The sequence below is a fragment of the Salmo trutta genome, chromosome 8, assembly GCF_901001165.1.
Source record: "Salmo trutta chromosome 8, fSalTru1.1, whole genome shotgun sequence".
Lineage (NCBI taxonomy): Eukaryota > Metazoa > Chordata > Actinopteri > Salmoniformes > Salmonidae > Salmo > Salmo trutta.
This window is the reverse complement of record NC_042964.1, coordinates 22,553,443-22,574,526: the sequence shown is the minus strand read 5'-3', so window position 1 is coordinate 22,574,526 and position 21,084 is coordinate 22,553,443. Positions and strand designations below refer to the sequence as shown.

The 21,084-nt window shown below is 41.7% G+C and overlaps 1 protein-coding gene across 3 annotated transcripts; it reads right to left on the bottom strand.

The window, feature by feature from the left end:
- Positions 1-2,242: 2,242 nt before the first annotated feature.
- Positions 2,243-15,639, bottom strand: LOC115198472 (Fc receptor-like protein 4). 3 transcript variants are annotated; one of them, XM_029760437.1, is made up of 13 exons: positions 15,455-15,639; positions 14,499-14,543; positions 14,077-14,349; positions 6,087-6,407; positions 5,714-5,992; positions 5,292-5,540; positions 4,937-5,053; positions 4,794-4,818; positions 4,611-4,708; positions 4,235-4,312; positions 4,089-4,151; positions 3,807-3,869; positions 2,243-2,648 (listed from the first exon to the last, which is right to left on the bottom strand). In XM_029760437.1, exons 1-13 carry the CDS (start codon positions 15,483-15,485, stop codon positions 2,641-2,643), a joined length of 1,650 nt encoding a protein of 549 aa, XP_029616297.1. In that variant the 5' UTR covers positions 15,486-15,639; the 3' UTR covers positions 2,243-2,640. The 3 variants fall into 3 exon arrangements, 2 of the variants coding, with proteins under 2 accessions (XP_029616297.1, XP_029616298.1); XM_029760438.1 differs by having other exon boundaries at positions 14,206-14,349; XR_003879233.1 differs by lacking the exon at positions 2,243-2,648 and having other exon boundaries at positions 4,089-4,170.
- Between the last annotated feature and the right edge of the window lie 5,445 nt (positions 15,640-21,084).

Here is a 21,084-nt window from a genome sequence, read left to right as displayed (position 1 = left end):
TCACACCAGGACAAAGTTCCTGGCAAGGGTAGCCAAGTTCCTGGATATAGAGACTATGAAGACCCTGGCAACATCTCTGATACAGTGCCACTATGACTATGTTTGTATCTCATGGTTCAGTGGCATAACAAAAAATCTGAAGGACAAACTTCAAATGGCCCATAACAAACTAATGAGAATTATACTCAAGCTCAGCCATAGAGACGCACGTTGGTCATAATCATTTCAGGGAACTGAACTGGCTTCCAGCTGATCTGATGGTGGTGCAGATTACACTGTTGATGGTTTTTAAAGTGATACATGACCTTTCCCCCAGTTACCTGTCTGGTTATTTTAATTTCATTAGAGACTCTCATAGCCATCACACCAGAGCCAGTGTTGCCAATATGAGACCGCTGCTCTATAAGAGCATGGCTGGAAAAAGCTCTTTCCTTATCGCTGGTGCAGAGGAATGGAATGGTGTACCAACCATATAAAATCTATCAATACGCTAGGGAGTTTTAAGATAAATCTTAAGACATGGTTTATGGGCCAAATGCTTTAACTGCACAAGAAAGTATAATTGTTTCAATGAACGTTACTTGGAAATCTATTTTATTCCTTTTACGGTTTCCTCCCTATTGATGAGATGTATTTGAGAGGTATTTTGTTTTCATGTTATCTTGTGTAGATTTTTGTTTTCATGTATTTTCAAGAGGACCACGATGGGGAAACGTTTTTAAACTTGTTTGTGTCATCCTCGACGATGGTTTTATTGTGGTTGTATTGTGTTTAAAATGTTCAAATCAATACAAATCATTATAAAACTTACCATAGTGGAGGTTGGAGAAGGAATATTTCCTGTTTGGAGAAGCAGGAGAAGGGACCACTAGACATCTTGTTAAGGCATTGTATGACTGTTTCCTCTGGCTGTATGTCCTTATCGATCACTGTCACTGGTAGCTAGCAGTTGACTAACCAAAACACACAGAGAAGAAAGAGTGGAGAGGAGAAAGAGCAGAGACTTCCTTTTGATGAGGGCTGCTGTTCTATAAAATAATTCCTGTATGTTAGTTGAAAAGGAAGTCACATTCTATAGTTGATCTCTGAAAATACCCCTTCACTCAGCTAGAGAGTTAGACGATGAGTTTTGGGGTCTGTCACTGTATTGATCAGTCTGATGGTGGTGATTTTGGAGCATGTGTTTCCTAGCTGCTGCCGGTTGTGTGGTTAATGGTCATGGTGTTTCACAGATTCTGGTAGCTTTGTTACTTTATGAGCAGACCAGTCAATGTTGCAGAACATTTTCATCTAGGCTTCATATGCCTGCAGAAGTGTTTGCATGACTTCTTCTGCATGCTTATAGGTCAGTGTGGCAGAGGGACATGAAACACCTGCCAACTTTTTCAGAAGGTAGTGGGTCCCAGGACACTGACAAAGGCCCCTCTTCTTCGTTTTAGGTAACATCTTGTGGTGATGTCACTTCCTGTGACTTGTGGTCTCCGTGGCGACCTGTTTCTGTTTCTCAGGAGCAGTGACAATGACCGGGCTGCTGGGTGTCTGTCTGACAACATAGACATAAACATATAGACACGGAAACCCCCTAACTGGAACCGTGACCTTCCAGACCATGCAGGGACACCGAAAATATCAGTCAGAGTCATACAACACTAATGTCATTAATCGTCATGACCTGTCTGTAGGATGAGGAGGCAATATGGTAGTATGCATGACTGGTAGTCATGCATACCTACGTCACTATTTGGAATTCAACACAGAAATGAAAATATTCCATATTGTTTCCATTTAAATACCACACCCTGGCTAATGTGTCTTACCTTTGCTTACTTGGAAGATCCCGTTGCCATCATAGACGTGCATGTCCACATTTCAATATTAAAAAGGAAGTGATACACAGTACCAGTACCAACCAGCTCCTTAGAACTCCTGCAGAGTATGACATCATAAAACTGAGAAGAACTGTTATTTTCAGGCACACTCTTCCCCAAGACGTTATTCTGAAAAATGGGGTTCGGCATTTGAACTTTGTTCAAGAGGCATTTATGTTATATTTCTCAAGATTCAATGGGTAGATATAATTAAGTCCAAAAACAGATGCAGAAATAGCAGATTGCCCCTTTAACTCAAACATTTGGGAGCCTAAGATCTATACTAGGCTGAAAGGAGCTTTGACCGAATTAGGTTTTATGGAAACATTTATGATGCTAACATCCTTTTACTGTAAGAAAGCACTCATGCCATCTGGTGGATAAATTTTTTTTTTATATAAAAAAGCACAATGCAAAGATAATGTAAAAGTACAAGCCATTAGAAGAAAACATGAATAATACTTATAATATTTTGGAAATTCATATACAAATATGTTATTCTATCATCTGAATAACAGACATAATAAATCAAAGATAATCCATTGTAATACATTTACAACAAAACAATACAATTCAATACACAATACAAACCAGATACAATTACTGTAGCTGCAGATAAGATCCATCATCATTATTACATATAATTTTTAGAAGCTGTTACAGTGAAACACAATCAAACCATGCTTAAATACAATATATCTGTTGATAAATAAAATAAGAAAAAAATCCTTAATGTACAAGGTGTTACTGTGTCCCGCCATCCCTCCATCCCTCAAGGACCTGCAACATATCACCACACAAAGTAGTTTAGTACACACAGTCAAATAAACTCTGAAGAATCAAACAAATAGACGTCCTTTAAATAGTGTTGAAATCTAGCTTGAAATATACTTATTCATGTATTCATCATACTAGAACCAATTGATTACTTCACAGGTATAAGGAATGTATATGTTGGGGTCAATGAAGGGTAGATGGGAACTAGGTGTGTGGAAAGTTACTGAGTGTAGAAAGTGCATATTCTGTTCCATGTTTCTAAGGAAGGAGATGAAGGGCAATAGTTAGTCTCTGATAAGGCAGGCCAGCTGCAGAACTAGGGAGGAGCGAGGAATGCGTCTTGAGGTCGAATCAACAGATGAAGTGAGAAGAGACCTCTGGGAGGGAGGCCAGAGAGGCTCACCACAGTGATTCTCCTACTACAGTCCTATCTCACACATACACTTCCATGCCCACACATGTTTTAGTATCAGGCAGGTCTATGACTACACCAGTGAGAGGTACCAATTAAATTCCTGCCTAGCAACGGAGATGTATTGGTTGTCTAGATTTGTAAGGAGTTGACCCCGCCTATTACAAGGTTATAAATATATGTGTTTGTGTATTCATGCCTTGTCTTTGCAGATGTATGACCCAGTGGGGGAATAAACTTGGTTTGAGCTTTTTCTAGTTGTGTAACGATCGTCTGGAAGAGGGGACCAAGAAGCAGCGTGGTAAGTGGTCATAATGATTTTTAATGAGACACTTCAAAAACAAACAGGGAAAACGAAAGCCAACAGTTCTGCCAGGTGAACACACACAAGACAGAAAACAACTACCCACAAAACCCCAAAGGAAAACAGGCTGCCTAAGTATGATTCCTAATCAGAGACAACGATAGACAGCTGCCTCTGATTAGGAACCCTACTTGGCCCAAAACAAAGAAATACAAAAACATAGAAAAAGGAACATAGAACGCCCACCCAATGTAACACCCTGGCCTAACCAAAATAAAGAACAAAAAACCCCTCTCTATGGACAGGGCGTTAGAAGTTGTCCGTCTGAGTTTTTACTACAGTTTGTTCAGAACCTAACAATAGATACAGTATACTTTCACATTGAAGAATTAGTCCTATATTAGTATCATATTAAGTATCAATAGCACATGGCTATTAGTCTTACCTGGGGCTGTACCTGGCTTCACTTGAGAATAGACTGAATCTGCCTCAGGTGGGGTTGCTGTTTCTATTTGGGGTAAGGATAACACATCAGATATACATCAGGCCTTCTGTTTAAGCTCAACCTCAGCATAGGTCACATCAACAAGTCCAGTTGCTGATGAAAATGGACATTTACAGTCAACAAATGAAATAATGATATTATTGCATATTCTGCACCTTCATCGAAACTCCAAAATCGCAAATTTAGATTTAACTGACTGCCAACCTGTAGAATGGGTCTTACCTGTGGTCTTGCTTGTCTTGAACTCAGAATAGACTGGATTTTCTTTTGGATCAGCTGGAATTTCTGAGGAGGAGGAGGAGGACTTTTTTTATGAGTAAAAAACACTGCTGCGTTTTGTATTAATTTATGTGACAGCTGAGAATTACTTTTGTTTTTCTTGTCCAACATTTTGAGTTGAATCTGGGCGTACATCACATCACTTGATCCAGCAGTAGCAGCACCATCTGAAACATACAGGTAATACACTAATATCTCTACTTACTGCAACAACAACTCTATACTGTATTTATGCTAAACTTAACATACAGTGTACAGTACCACTGTCATTATTGTCTAAGAGAGTGATTGTATTGTAGATGTTAGATCAAAGAACAGACAGAAAGATGAATGTGTTGGTTTTCCCTCAGCTTGTCTAGGGACATAAAGTACAGTAACATGTTGTATACAAAGTGGATGGTGAAAAGTCAGTGTGTGAAATTACAGAGAGGGGAGGGTGACAGTGGTCTGGACTAAGAGACTGACCATGCTGCAGATGTGTATACCCAGCATCAGGAGCCTGGCCCTGGGTAGATCCTTGGTCCTGTTGGGGGTCCAGGTTGGTGCTCTGGGGCTGGGGGGGCCTACAGGGACAGAGATACTCATGAAACACACAGATTATAATTTACTGTATGAAAAGGAACGTAGTTGAAAGACAGGTGTACTCACGAGAAAGTCCTGTTGCAACAGGAACCTGTAATGAGAAATGCATACTATTATATCAGGTCATCAATGTTTTGAACTTTTGCAATTATACATTTTTCTCCTAAACATGAACAAAAAAGTTTAATGAGAAATTCTAAAAGTCTCACCTTTGGCGTTTTTATATCGACACAGCAGTACCAGGAGAATGGCCAGTAGAACACCAGCAACAACCAGGCCCACAACCACTCCTACTAGGACTGATGTAGAGGGTCCAGGAGTTACGCCTGGAGAGAGAACAGCAAATCACTATCAGGTTCTGAGGTAGTTAAAAAAATTTTTTTAAAAAGGAGTGGACAAAGTGAAACAATTCTGTAGATACATTATATATTTGGCAACTGACTTGAGATCAGATGACCAGCCTGAGCTTGCAACTCCAAACCTACAGTATGCTTTTAAACACTACAAATCTCTGATGACCACAGATGTTATGAAAATGTAATGTGATCATAATTATTTTCGCACCTCTCACTGTCACCCAGCTCTCTGGTGATTCTCCTTCATTAGATTTACACTTATAGAAGCCTTCATCTGACTTGGATACTACAGGGATGGTCATCTCTCCTGTGGTCTCATTCCTGATGAATACTCCATCTTTGTAGAAATCAACCTTCGGTATTGGGTTTGTTTCCTGATATCTGTTTGTACAGCGTAGAGTCACAGAGTCTCCCTCAGTCATGGGATTGGCAGGGCTCTCCAGGATCAGACGGCCAACTGTGTAACATAGTGTGTCAATAAAACTGTAAATCTGGAGTAATCACTTACAATATATTAACATCTGATGAGCTTGTATTCTATGAAATGCAACCATTCAGTTACAGAATTGAACATCATTATCATACATTGTAATGTAAAAAAGGTTAGTGAATGTTGTACAACAGACGTACCATCCACTGTGATGTTGACAGCATTACTGTACTCTCCTGATCCAGACTCACACCAGTACACTCCACTGTCCTTTTTACGTGTGGACCTGATGGTACATGTGGACCCTGCTATTGATCCCCAGTTAGAGACACACCCTGACTCCACTGCTTTCTCTCTGTATCTCTTCAGTCTCCATCCAGTAGAGTTCCTCTTCTCCTCACAGCTTAGTGAGAGAGACTTTGATGTAAAGTGTTGAGTTCTGTTAGGTCTTATTTTTAGAGACACTGAAGGTTGCGGATCTGAAGCAAAGAGTGACAGGGTCAAATTATAGTTATATATACACATGAGGGTGACTTAAATATGATTAAATGCAGTTTCAATGCAGTTAGTTACCTCCTGACCATAAAAACCGAGGTTCACTGTAGAATGTGTCATAGAGTGGGTCTCCTCTCCCAGCTCTACACACATATCCTCCCGTGTGACTAGGACCAGCAGGGATCAGAGTGTAGGAGTCTTCACTAGTCCCACTGCCAGATAGAGGCTCTACAGAGTAGGACCTGTCCAATAGGGAGAGTAACCCAGCTGTGTAGGGAACAGTTCGGTACCAGAAGAACCTCCAGCCTGTAGATGACTCTTTAACCCCACAGCTCAGACTCACTGAGTCTCCAGGGTTCAGCCACTGAGGAGAGACACTCAGGACAGCTTGGGGTCTATCTGTTATGAAGGAAATGACACAAATCGAATGTTCAGTCTTTTAAATACAAAAACGATATCATTTATATATAGTACAAGTCAAAAGTTTGGACACACCTACCCATTCAAGGGCTTTTCTTTATTCGTGACATTATAGAATAATAGTGAAGACTTGAAAACTATGAAATAACACATATGGAATCATGTGGGAACTAAAACAGTTTAACAAATCAAAATATATTTTAGATTTTGGATTCTTCAAAATAGCCACCCTTTGCCTTGATGACAGCTATGCACATTCTTGGCATTCTCTCAACCAGCTTCACCTGGAATGCTTTTCCAACAGTCTTGAAGGAGTTCCCGCATATGCTGAGCACTTGTTGGCTGCTTTTCTTTCACTCTGCGGTCTAACTCATCCCAAACCATCTCAATTGGGTTGAGGTCGGGTGATTGTGGAGGGCAGGTCTTCTGATGCAGCACTCCTTCACTCTCCTTCTTGGTCAAATAGCCCGTACACCACCCGGAGGTGTGTCGGGTCATTGTTCTGTTGAAAAATAAATTATGGTCCCACTAAGCCCAAACCAGATGGGATGGTGTGTTACTGCGGAATGCTGTGGTGACCATGCTGGTTAAGTGTGCCTTGAATTCTAAATGAATCACAGATAGTGTCACCAGCAAAGCACCCCCTCACCATCACACCTCCTCCTCCATGATTCACGGTGGGAACCACACATGCAGAGATCATCCGTTCACCTACTCTGTGTCTCACAAAGACACAGAGTTTGGAACCAAAAATCTCAAATTTGGACTCATTAGACCAAAGGACAGATTTCCACCGTTCTAATGTCCATTGCTCGTCTTTCTTGGCCCAAGCAAATCTCTTCTTCTTATTGGTGTCCTTTAGTAGTGGTCTCTTTGCAGCTATTCGACCATGAAGGCCTGATTCACACAGTTTCCACTAAACAGTTGATGTTGAGATATGTCTGTTTGTTGAACTCTGTGAAGCATTGATTTGGGTTGCAATTTCAAAGGCAGGTAACTCTAAAGAACTTATCCTCTGCAGCAGAGGAAACTCTGAGCCTTCCTTTCCTGTGGCGGTACTCATGAGAGCCAGTTTCATCATAGCGCTTGATGATTTTTCTGACGGCACTTGAAATGTTCTGTATTGACTGACCTTCATGTCTTAAAGTAATGATGAACTGTCGTTTCTCTTCCCTTATTTGAGCTGTTCTTGCCATAATATGGAATTGCTCTTTTACCAAATAGGGCTATCTTCCATATACCAACCCTACCTTGTCACAACACAACTGGCTCAAACACATTTAAATGGAAAGAAATTCCACAAATTCACTTTTAACAATTATTCTACAATGTAGAAAACAGTAAAAATAAAGAACAACCCTGGAATGAGTAGGTGTGTCCAAACTTTTGACTTGTACTGTACATACTATTTTTCATTATTATTAAGCTAAATGAAGACAAATGCTGTTAATGTACATATCAGTTAACAGTCTTTCAAACCTGTGTCTGTAGCAACGCTACGTATCGAACCTATAGATGCAGGTTCGATACCCGTGCCAGCCGCCCCCGGGAGACCCATGAGGCAGCTTCTGGTTTTAATTTAGAATCCTCCACTCCTCTATTTGTAATTATTGGCGGAGAGTCACGCCATATTTTTCGATATACTGTAGGCCTACCGTAGGCGACAAGAGTCTCACTAGTGTTGAGTAATGTTCTCAAATTAAAGAGCATATTGAAGTTAGAAGCAATAGGATTTGAAGCACAAAGCATTAAAATACAGAGAGGTGTTGTTAAAGGTACAGTTGAATTCGGAAATGTACACACACCGTAGCCAAATAGATTTAAACTCAGTTTTTCACAATTCCTGACATTTAATCCTAGTAAAAATTCCCTGTCTTAAATCAGTTAGGATCCCCACTTTATTTTAAGAATGTAAAATGTCAGAATAATAGTAGAATGAATGATTTATTTCAGATTTTTTCTTTCATCACATTCCCAGTGGGTCATAAGTTTACATACACTCATTTAGTATTTGGTAGCATTGCCTTTAAAGTGTTTAACTTGGTCAAACGTTTCGGGAAGCCTTCCACAAGCTTCCCACAATAAGTTGGGTGAATTTTGGCCCATTCCTTCTGACAGAGCTGGTGTAACTGAGTCAGGTTTGTAGGCCTCCTTGCACGCACACGCTTTTTAAGTTCTGCCCACAAATTTTCTATGGGATTGAGGTCAGGGCATTGTGATGGCCACTCCAATACCTTGACTTTATTGCCCTTAAGCCATTTTGCCACAACTTTGGAAGTATGCTTGGGATCATTGTCCATTTGGAAGATCCATTTGCGACCAAGCTTCAACTTCCTGACTGATGTCTTGAGATGTTGCTTCAATATATCCACATAATTTTCCCCCCTCATGATGCCATCTATTTTGTGAAGTGCACCAGCCCCTCCTGCAGCAAAGCACACCCACAACATGATGCTGCTTCCCGGTTGGGATGGTGTTCTTCGGCTTGCAAGCCTCCCCCTTTTACCTCCTAACATAACGATGGTAATTATGGCCAAACAGTTCTATTTTTGTTTCATCAGACCAGAGGGCATTTCTACAAAAAGTAAGATATTTTTCCCCATGTGCAGTTGCAAACCGTAGTCTGGCTTTTTTATGGCGGTTTTGGAGCAGTGGCTTCTTCCTTGCTGAGCAGCCTTTCAGGTTAGGTCAATATAGGACTTGTTTTACTGTGGATATAGATACTTTTGTACCTGTTTCCTCCAGCATCTTCGCAAGGTCCTTTGCTGTTGTTCTGGCAAGAGAAATTGACGATACTACAATGCAACAAATACATTGATCATCTCAGCAAGGTTTCCACCCATGGAGCTGGGTGGAAGTGCAACTAAAATGTAGTTTAAATAACCATCTGCTTTTTGAATATCTTTTTCTAGTTATTTTATTAACGAAAGCATAAAGAAGTTGATGAAGAAATACTGTGCTGCTGTTTTGAGTTAGAAATGTAACACTTCAGAGTACTTAAGCATCGAATACATTGCAGGTAGGGGGATGTTCACATCTACAGTAGCCGGGCTATAAGGAGTCTATTGTCCTGCTAATCGGGCTACAAGTGTTTGAAAACCTGTTTTCAAAATGCCACCAGCAGTCCATCACTACTGTAAATAAAAACACAGCATCTTGTTTACATTCTTTATTGTAACCACATTGTCACAAATAATTTCACATTTATTTTAGAGTTTGTGTCACGAATTCCACCGAAGGTGGCTCCCCTGCCTGCTCGGGCGGCGCTCGGCGGTCGTCGTCACCGGCCTACTAGCCGCCGCTGATCCCTTTTTCCTTTTCGTTTGGTATGTCTTATTGTTTGCACCTGTTCCCCATTTGGTTCTCTTGATTTATGGTTATTTAAGCCTGTTTAGCCCGCCCAGGTTTGTGCGGGATTATTTTGCGTCAGAGTGTGTTTTGTATTTGGATGTGCTGGCGATCGACAAGTATTATTTTATATGCATGCTGTGTACCTGTTGTTCTGGGCACTTTGCATTTTTCACGCCGGTTGTGTTGGCGTCGACCGTTTTGTGGTTATTGGAATAAACACAAATTTCCTTACCTCTGCTCTCTGCGCCTGACTCCTACCACCACTCCTAGCAGTTACTGACAGAATCCCGCACCAGCTATGGAGTCAGCAGGAGCAGCCTCCCCTCCTCTCCCATCGATGGAAGAACGGGTCCTCCATCATACCACCATTCTCCACCAAATCGGCTCAGCGATGGATCAGATGATGGAGAGGATGGACCGATGGGAGAGGAGTGGCCTCCCTACCACATCCCCCGCACCAACTCCCCCCCAACAGCTACCCCTCCACCGGCGTCCGGACCCGGAGCCTTGCGCCTGGCTCTCCCCAGGGAGTACGATGGAGCGGCGGCTGGGTGCCAGGGGCTCCTGCTACAGTTGGAGTTGTACCTGGTTACCGTTCATCCGACTCCCTCGGGAGAGGAGAGCGTAAGCGTCCTCGTCTCCTGCTTAACGGGACGTGTCCTGGAGTGGGCCAACGCAGTGTGGTATGGCCCAGACTCGGCAAGGGATCACTACCCCGAGTTCACCCGCCGTTTCCGGCCCGTGTTCGAACACCTAGCAGAGGGCCGGGCGGCGGGTGAACGGCTGTTCCACCTGCGGCAGGAGACGAGGAGCGCACAGGACTTTGCTCTGGAGTTCCGGACCCTGGCTGCTGGAGGGGGGTGGAACGACAGGGCCCTGATGGACCACTATCGGTGTAGCCTCCGGGAGGACGTCCGCCGGGAGCTAGCTTGTCGGGACACTACCCTCTCACTGGATGAACTAATAGACATGTCCATTCGTCTCGACAACCTGCTGGCTGCTCGCGGGCGTCCGGACCGGGCCCTGTTGGTTCCACCTCCAGGTCCTCCAGCTCCCGTCCCTATGGAGCTAGGGGGGGCCGTGTCCAGGGGAACCGGAGGAGGAGGTTCCTCCTGTACCCAGTGTGGTCGGAGAGGACACACTACCGACCGGTGCTGGGGGAGCTCCTCTGGGAATCGGGATGGCAGGCGGAGCACTCCTCGTTCACCTCAGGTGAGTAAGCACCAACCTCACCCAGAGCTCCCTGTTGGTCATATGTTCGTTTTAGTAACTTTCCCCTTGTTTTCTCCCTCTTTCCAGCATAAGGCGCTAGTCGATTCAGGCGCAGCTGGAAACTTTATGGATCGTGGGCTCGCGTTAAGGCTAGGGATTCCCGTGGTGTCGTTGGACCAACCTTTCCCCGTGCACTCCTTAGATAGCCGACCATTAGGGTCAGGACTGGTCAGGAAAGCCACGGTGCCACTGGACATGGTAAAGCAGGGGGATCATGGGGAACGGATTAGTCTCTTCCTCATTGATTCGCCTGCGTTTCCTGTGGTGCTGGGGATTCCCTGGCTGGCCAATCACAATCCTAATATTTCGTGGAGACAGGGGGCTCTCAGAGGGTGGTCAGAGGAGTGCTCAGGCAGGTGTAAGGGAGTTTCCATCGGTGCGACGACGGTGGAGAGTCCAGACCAGGTTTCCACTGTGCGCATTCCCTCAGAATATGCCGATTTGGCTATCGCCTTCTGTAAAATGAGGGCGACCTGATTACCACCTCATCGACGAGGGGATTGCGTGATAAACCTCCAGGTAAACGCTACACTTCCCAGGAGTCACGTGTACCCATTGTCACAGGAGAAAACGTTGGCTATGGAGACATATGTCACGGAATCTCTGAGACAGGGGTACATTCGGCCCTCCATGTCACTCGTCTCCTCGAGGCTGCGTCCGTGCATTGATTATCGAGGTCTAAATTCTATCACAGTAGGGTTTAGTTACCCGCTACCTCTCATCGCTATGGCGGTGGAATCATTTCACGGCGCACGTTTTTTCACGAAATTGGACCTCAGGAGCGCATACAATCTGGTGCGTATCCGGGGAGGAGACGAGTGGAAAACCGCATTCAGTACCACATCGGGCCACTATGAGTACCTCGTCATGCCGTATGGGTTAAAGAATGCTCCAGACGTCTTTCAATCCTTTGTTGACGAGATTCTCAGGGACCTGCACGGGCAGGGGGTGGTGGTGTATATTGATGACATCCTGATCTATTCCGCCACCCGCGCCGCGCATGTCTCCCTGGTGCGCAAGGTGCTTGGGCGACTGCTGGAGAATGACCTGTACGTTAAGGCTGAGAAATGTGAGTTTTTCAAACGAGCCGTTTCCTTCCTGGGTTATCGCATTTCCACCTCGGGGGTGGTGATGGAGGATGACCGTGTTAAAGCCGTGCGTAATTGGCCGACTCCGACCACGGAGATTCATTTGATTAATATTATGGTGTTTCTATTCCAATAAAAACGAAAAACCCTCTGGGTTTCCATTAGTATGGAACGGAAAATATGGTGCTGTACAACGTGACGGTCGGGAGTAGGCTACAGTACTGGGCTATTTAGCTAAAGAATCCCTGTGTCGTGCGGGCACGCGGGAGACTGCAGTTCAATTCCCCGAAGGGGAGGAAGGAGTAGGCTGTCCTTGTAAATAAGAATTATTTCTTAACTGACTTGCCTAGTTAAATAAAGGTTACACTAAGAGCATAACATTTCTACACCGTAATTGTAGTCTAACCAATACCAAAAAGGAGATTCAGTCAAAATAAAAATCTCATTAATTTATCAAGACCAGTGCCCATGCTTGTCTCAGAGCAGTGTGAAACAGTGCTAAAATAGTAGTAGGCTATTGCTTCTAACTTCAATATGCTCTTTAAATAAATAAGACCTACACCACTTTTAACAGCACATTACTCAACACTAGTGAGACTCATGTCGCCTACGGTACACCTACAGTATATGGAAAAATATGACGTGACTCTCCTCCAGTAATTACATATAGAGGATTGGAGGATATTTCTGTAATTCAGTAATATTTATTCCCGTAGTAATTCGTTATGGATCCATAACTAAATAAACATTGACATTTTGAAAGAGTATTTTTTTCATTATTTTATTAACGAAAGCATGAAGATGCCATTATTATTTACATTGTTTTACTTTGAACGTGCAGACTGGCACTAAGAACAGCGGGAACATTTCCCTAGTCAGTGCCATTATTAGTGCAATGCCCCTTAAAGTGTTGCTCTCTGCTACCTAGTGTGGTGGGTGGGGGTCTATCCCCCTCTCCCTTCCTCCTCCTCCCTTCCCCATTTGCTAGGTCCGTCTTCTGGTGCGGCTCTGCGGCCCATCCCGTGCCCCCTGCCCTCGTGCCTTGAACCTCGTTCGCTTTCAATGGATACAGCTGGAGAACTGCAAGGCAATCGCATTGTGCGCCACTCGGGAACCATGACCAATATGACCAATATATATTGTCCTTCTAATAACAGGGTTAATAATATATCTGTGTGAATATCCAAGGGGCTTTTATATAATTCTAAATTAATTGTAATCACTTTGTTTAAAAAATAATAATATTTTGGAGATAATTTAGTTTTCAAATAATGCAAAACGAGCGAGAAAAAAGCCATTCTTGAACATGGGGTGAGAAATTGTTACTAATTTGTCAATAAAGCCAGTTGGTTATTTAGAATTATTTATTTATGTTTTTAGAGGGAGAGAAACCAAAAACTTTGTCATTTCATGGTTCTCCCAGTCAAGGTATTGAAGCAGCATCTGTAGCAACACAGCTTGCACTGCTATGCAGTGGCTTAAACCATTGTGCCACTCAGGAGATATACAACGTGACCGGTCGGGAGTGGCCTACACTACTACAGTAAGAGCAAAATAATCTTAACAAAATAAAATAATAAAAACCTTAGTGTAACAGTTTTGGTAAGTAACACTGAAGTCGTGCACAATTATCAGTTTCTATTTAGGTTTATGTCACCCATTCATTGTCAGTTAGAGACACAGTAGGACCCAAAAGCATAATCAGTGCCCTAACTCCCCCTTGCGCTGGTCTGGAGCAATGAAGTGGTGACGCAGGGTACCGTACTAAACCACAAATTACCTTGATGTACCGCAGCATAATCACAAAACTTGTAGTGGAGCAACCACTGTAGGCAGACCTTTTTAAAATGATGAAATAGCCTCATTAAAATGGGGCCCAATGTCAAGTGGTTATGGGCATAGAGGCGCTGTTGTGAATGAGAGATAAGATGACCTACCTGTCACTGTCAGTCTGACTGCATCACTCCACTTAGAATATGTCCCATTATCAATATGTTTACCCAGACACCTGTAGCCACCACTGTCTGACATCTTAACCTCACTGATCTCATATTCATTCTCCCTACTGATTGAGTCACCAACATCCCTGTGCCATGTGTATTCCCAGTCAGTGACTTTTCCCCTCTGTATGTTGCATCTGAGAGTGACAGATTCTCCCTTGAATATCTTCGAGGATTTGGGGTGTATGGTCAGAACAGCCTTTGCCTGTCCTGCACAAAATAAAACCAACATGATACAATTACTTTACACATATTATTTTTGAAACACTCAAAAGCACATTTAAAAAATCACATACAAAGAAATATGATGAAGCATTAAGAGATGAAGGCTTGATCAAGTGTACAAATACAATATCTACCATCATCATCTTCAGAGTGTCCAGAGTAGATGTGTGTACTCAGCACTACAACAAAGAAAGTCACATTATTCCAATGTTAGCTTGAAATAAATAACAACCCGCCATATTCATGTTACTGATTACCAAATCCACCCTGTACTTTATTTTAAAGGTGCAATCTGCGATTTCTACATCGATTTTTGCACTTTTAAATGAAACATAGCCATTTATTCTTGAAGAGTATCATTTTGAATTCCCTCATTAGCTTAGTACAACGGTCTTGTCCCATCATAACCTATAATATGGTTATTTTATTACAATTATTGTAAATAATGTAGATGAAGGAATTTCCTTAGCCCCTTCCCTCAGCCGTATACCACAACAAGAACAGGCTGACTGTTTTGTGGTATTTTCGATTACATACTGCAGCTTTAAATGTCCACTGACTTCCCATGTTGGCACCTGACTTCCCATAAATGGCACTGACTTCCCAGAGAGAGTACAGAGATCCAAAACACCACTCATTAACCTTTTAGCCCAGTTTTCTATAACTGTAGTGAAGGAACCCTCAACCATTTACAATAATACTTCAACAAATCCAACAAATATTGCATTTTATTTTCAGTGTCATTGACAGCACATTTTGCAACCACTGGGTTAGTACCACTCTTTAGTTCCTGAGTGATGACCTGGTTAAATGCACACCACCACGCTAACCAGGTCTGCATGGCATCGGCTATACAAGCTCAGATTCTCACAGAGATGCAACATCCATGTAGGGTGGTCACTCACTCTCGCTTCATATATTCCTACACCATATTTGCTGCAATTTCTTTTTAGTTCTGTTTACTAAGCGTTTGCAATGTTCTCTATAAGGGATAAAACACCATTTACGTTAATTTCTTATTCATTTTACCTTAAATTCTTAGTAAATCAGGTAATTAGTGTTCATATACAAACACTAACTCAGTACTTACATAGTAGCAAACAGAACAAGGTGTGCTCCATTCTGTTCCCACAGACAAGTGACTTTCTCTACGACTACAGTCGTTCTGACAAACCCCTCTACGCCGTCACACAGAAAAACAGAGACAGATTCTAGAGAAATGTTCAAAGACAGAAAATAGAATAGCCGTTGATAGCGTGTTTACATTTTGATCAACTTCTTCTTATGGTTGGCTACATTGCCAAACACTGGTTCCTTCCTCATTATTGGAAGACACTAGGATGGAACAAGAATAGAGACCTGAGTTTACAAGATCAGCGTAGGCTTCTCCTCAAACATTTGCTTAGTTGTCAGGTGGCAAGCCAGTTGTGCCACAATGGACATTTCAACCACCCCCTCAATAATGTCCAGAACAGCTCATAATTATGTCCAGAATGGCATCAAACACCTGGAAACCCTGTGTTTGATGTATTTGATGTATTTGATACCATTCCACTCATTACCATGAGCCTGTTGTCCCCATTTTTTTATTAACCTTTATTTAACTAGGCAAGTCAGTTAAGAACAAATTCTTATTTTCAGTGACAGCCTGGGAACAGCAGGTTAACTGCCTGTTCAGGGGCAGAACAACAGATTTGTACCTTGTCAGCTCAGGGATTTGAACTTGCAACATTTCGGTTACTAGTCCAACGCTCTAACCACTAGGTTACCTTGCCACCCCATTAAGGTGCCACCAACATCCTGTGACACACACACACACACACACACACACACACACACACACACACACACACACACACACACACACACACACACACACACACACACACACACACACACACACACACACACACACACACACAACCGCAGATGGTTCTGTTAAGTTTAGGTAAATGCTGTCTACATATATATGTTTGTTATTGTGTTGTATTTCAATTTGTCTGTTTATGTGATGTGCCTTAGGGTTATTATGTATGTATGTATGTATGTGTGTGTGTGTGTGTGTGTGTGTGTGTGTGTGTGTGTGTGTGTGTGTGTGTGTGTGTGTGTGTGTGTGTGTGTGTGTGTGTGTGTGTGCGTGCATGCGTGCGTGCGTGTGTGTACATCAGAGGCAGAGCTGTGCGGAATCTTTTACCACTGACCAGAGATGGAAAGAGTTTCAAAGCTGTAACTGGGGTTTCCAGGTTAAAGTGTAGAGTTTAATTTGGCATCATTACATGTTGAATACATTAATACATGTTGTACAACTTTTTAACTCAAAAAATATTTAAGTGGTTTGTTGTGTGTAGTGTGTGGGACACGTGCACAACATGTGTGAAGAAACCAACATGGGGAGAGAAAGGTTACAGGGGAAAGCAATTAAAGACTTCACTATTATTGGGTTTACTAAGGTAAGTATCTGGGGTTTTTATCGCCCCCCTTCTCACCACAATTCTTGTGGATCACAATATACTAGGTTGTGAACATGTGGTTCTAGAGAATCTGTGTCCTTCACATCAGTACTGACCCTGGTCAGACACAGCAGCTATACTGATGGTGAGAGTGTCTCCTGTTATAGTGTATTTATACTGGCACAAGCTAATCTCACTGTTATCTTTGTACCACTGATAGCTCCAGCTACTGTCAGACCCTGTTGAACACATCAGCATTACTGTCTCTGCAGTGTACACAGGGTTTGGCATTATGGTCAGTGTAGCTTTGGGCACCTTAAGCCTTAACCCTAACTGTAACCTTAGCAAGCAGTTGCTTATCAACAGATACAGTGCCTTCAGAAAGTATTCATACCCCTTGACTTATTCCACATTTTGTTGTGTAACAGCCTGATGAAAAAATGTATTAAATCGGGTTTTTCTATCACCCATCTACACACAATACCCCATAAAGACAAAGTGAAAACATGCTTTTACAGATTTTTATGAATTTATTGAAAATGAAATACAGAAATATCTAATTTACATAAGTATTCACACCCCTGAGTCAATACTTTGTAGAACCGTCTTTGGCAGCGATTACAGCTGTGAGTCTTTCTGTTTAAGTCTCTAAGAGCTTTACACACCTGGATTGTGCAACAATTTTACTTAAAACATTCTTCAAGCTTTGTCAAATTCGTTGTTCATCATTGCTAGACAACCATTTTAAGATCTTACCATAGATTTTCAAGCAGATTTAAGTCAAAACTGTAACTCAGGAACATTCACTGTCTTCTTAGTGTGGAATTCCAGTGTAGATATGGCCTTGTGGTTTAGGTTATTGTCTTGCTGAAAAGTAAATTCTTCTCACAGTGTCAAGTGAAAAGTAGACTGAACCATGTTTCCTCTAGGATTTTGCCTGTGCTTAGCTCTATTCCACAGATTTTTGTATCCTGAAAAACTCCCCAGTCCTTAAAGATTTTATAAGCATATGCATATCATGATGCAGCCACCAGTATGTTTGAAAATATGGAGAGTGGCACTCAGTCATGTGTTGTTTTGGACTTGTGGCTAACATAACCCTTTGTATTCAGGAAAAAAAGAATTGCTTTTCCACATTTTTTGCAGTATTACTTTAGTGCCTTGTTGCAAACAGGATGCATGTTTTGGAATATTTTTATTCTGTACAAGCTTCCATCTGTTCACTCTATCAATTAGGTTAGTATTGTGGAGTAACTACAATTGTTGATCCATCATCAGTTTTATCCCATCACAACCATTACACTTTAACTGTTTTAGTCACCATTGGCCTTACTGTGAAATCCCTGAGCGGTTTCCTTCCTCTCTGGCAACTGAGTTAGGAAGGACGCCTGTATCTTTGTAGTGACAGGGTGTATTGATACACCATCCAAAGTGTAATTAATAACTTCACCATGATCAAAGGGATATTCAATGTCAGCTTTTTACATTTTTTACCCATCTACCAATAGGTGCCCTTCTTTGCGACACATTGAAAAACCTCCCTGGTCTTTGTTGTTGAATCTGTGTTCACTGCTCGACTGAGGGACCTTATAGATAATTGTATGTGTGGAGTACAGAGATGAGGTAGTCATAAAAAAAATATATGTTACACACTAATATTGCACACAGAGTGAGTCCATGCAATGTATATGACTTGATCAGCACATTTTTACTCCTGAACCCATTTAGGCTTGCCATAACAACGGGTTGAATACTTATTGACTTGACATTTCATCTTTTAATTTAATACATTTGTATAAATGTCTAAAAACCTAATTCCACTTTGACATTATGGGATATTGTGTGTAGGCCAGGCACACACAATCTCAATTTAATACATTTAAAATTCGGGCTGTAACACAAAATGTGAAAAAGTCAAGGGATGTGAATACTTTCTGAAGGCACTGTAGTTTGTTGATAGTATGACCATCTCTAGAGGATTTACAGATGGAAAATCCGGACTATCCAAATAAAGTGTGATCAAAAGCCGTACTCAGAATTAGTAAAATTCCATTAGTGATGGAGTATCGATAATGAAGAAATATTTATTTCGACGCATAACCCACCACTAGTACAGCATGCGTTGTCAGAGTGTACTAACCAGCCCAGCAACTTTTTTTTGCAAGTTTTTGCATGTGACTACAATGATTTCTATATTTGTCTCTCTCTGACCACAGTGGGAAAGACAACTTTACACACTGCCTTCCTTTACAAAACACACACTGCTAAAGAGGAAGGGAGAAAAACACTCTGTTTGAGTGGGGTTGTTGGTTTGTGGTGTTGGAATCGGCTAAACTTTGAACATTGAGATATTAAATAAATGATAGAGAAGAAGCCTTGAATAGGAAGAGTGAAAGAGAATGGGTTTTATGTCAGAAGTTAAGGGTTCTCTGTAGGAAGACAGATAGCTTTGGAATGTGTTGGGTGGAAGGGAGTAGAGCAACAGTTGAGATAGGGGAGACAGAGGGACATCTGTGGACTAGGGGAAGGATGGGTTTAGGTCAGGAGGTGAGGTCAGTTCCCCTTAAAACCTCTTGGGGATAGGTGGCAGTATTGAGAATTTTGAAAAAAATATGTGCCCATTTTTAACTGCCTCCTACACCAACTCAGAAGCTAGAATATGCATATTATTGTTCAGGTTTGGATAGAAAACACTCTGAATTTTCTAAAACTGTTTGAATGGTGTCTGTAAGTATAACAGAACTCATATGGCAGTCAAAACCCTGAGACAAATTCTGACAGGAAGTGGATACCTGATGTGTTGAATTACCTTTAAGCCTATGCCATTGAAACACACAGGGGCTTATTAATCGTTGAGCAATTCCTATGGCTTCCACTAGATGTCATCAGTCTTTACAAAGTTGTTTGAGTCTTCTATTGTGAGAACTGAACGAACAAGAGCCTTGGAACGGTGGTGGCCGACAAGACTCTGGTGCGCAAGTTCATGTTGGGTACTCTCGTTCCAATACGTTTTAAAAGAGAATGCAATCGTCCGCCTTGAATATTATTCATGTTCTGGTTGAAAAAGGCACTAATGATTTATGCTATACAACGTTTGACATGTTTGAACGAACGTAAATATTTTTTTCCCCCTCTTTCATGAAGAGAAGTCCAGCGGGCTTAGATCATGTGCTAACAACACGGAGCTTTTTGGACATAAATTATGAGCTTTTTCGAACAAAACTAAATTTGTTATGGACCTGGGATTCCTGGAAGTGACATCTGATGAAGAGAATCAAAGGTAATGGATTATTTACATAGTATTTTCGATTTTAGATCTCTCCAACATGGCGGTTAGTCTGTATCGCAAAGCGTATTTTTCTGGGCGCAGTGCTCAGATTATTGCAAAGTGTGATTTCCCAGTAAGGTTATTTTTAAATCTGGCAATCCGGTTGCGTTCAAGAGATGTAAATCTATAATTCTTTGAATGACAATATAATATTTTACCAATGTTTTCGAATAGTAATTATTTAATTTGTTGTGCTGATTTGACTGGCGGTATTGGAGGGAAAGTATTTTCTCAACATCAACGCCATAGTAAAACGCTGTTTTTGGATATAAATATGAACTTGATAGAACTAAAAATGCATGTATTGTCTAACATAATGTCCTAGGAGTGTCATCTGATGGAGATTGTCAAAGGTTAGTGCATAATTTTAGCTGGTTTTCTGCTTTTGGTGACGCGTATCTTTGCATTGACAAAACATTACACACAGCTATTTTCAATGTACTGTCCTAACATAATCTAACTTCATGCTTTCGCCGTAAAGCCTTTTTGAAATCGGACAACGTGGTTAGATTAAGGAGATGTTTATCTTTCAAAGGGTGTAAGATAGTTGTATGTTTGAGAAATTTGAATTATGACATTTAATTGTTTTCAAATTTGGCGCTCTTGATATTTCACCTGTTGTTGATAGGGTGTACACCAGGGGTGGGAGCTTGCGTCCCACATAGCCCATAGAGGTTAAGGGAGTAATCAGGGTTTAGTATCTGGTTACCTTCTTTCTGTTGAACCATATGATGTAAGGATTGGAGAGAGAAGGAGGAGTGTCCTGAAGTGGGATGTATATAACTGTGATGGTGAGAAATGTTTTGCTGTCTGAATACAGCTGTACAGAACCTTTGCGAAGAATTAAACTTGGTTAAAGCTTCTCTAGTGTCCGTGAGTTATTTACTCTGAAAAATAAGAACCTAACAGTGGTAACTATGACAAACAAGTGACCTAGATTTA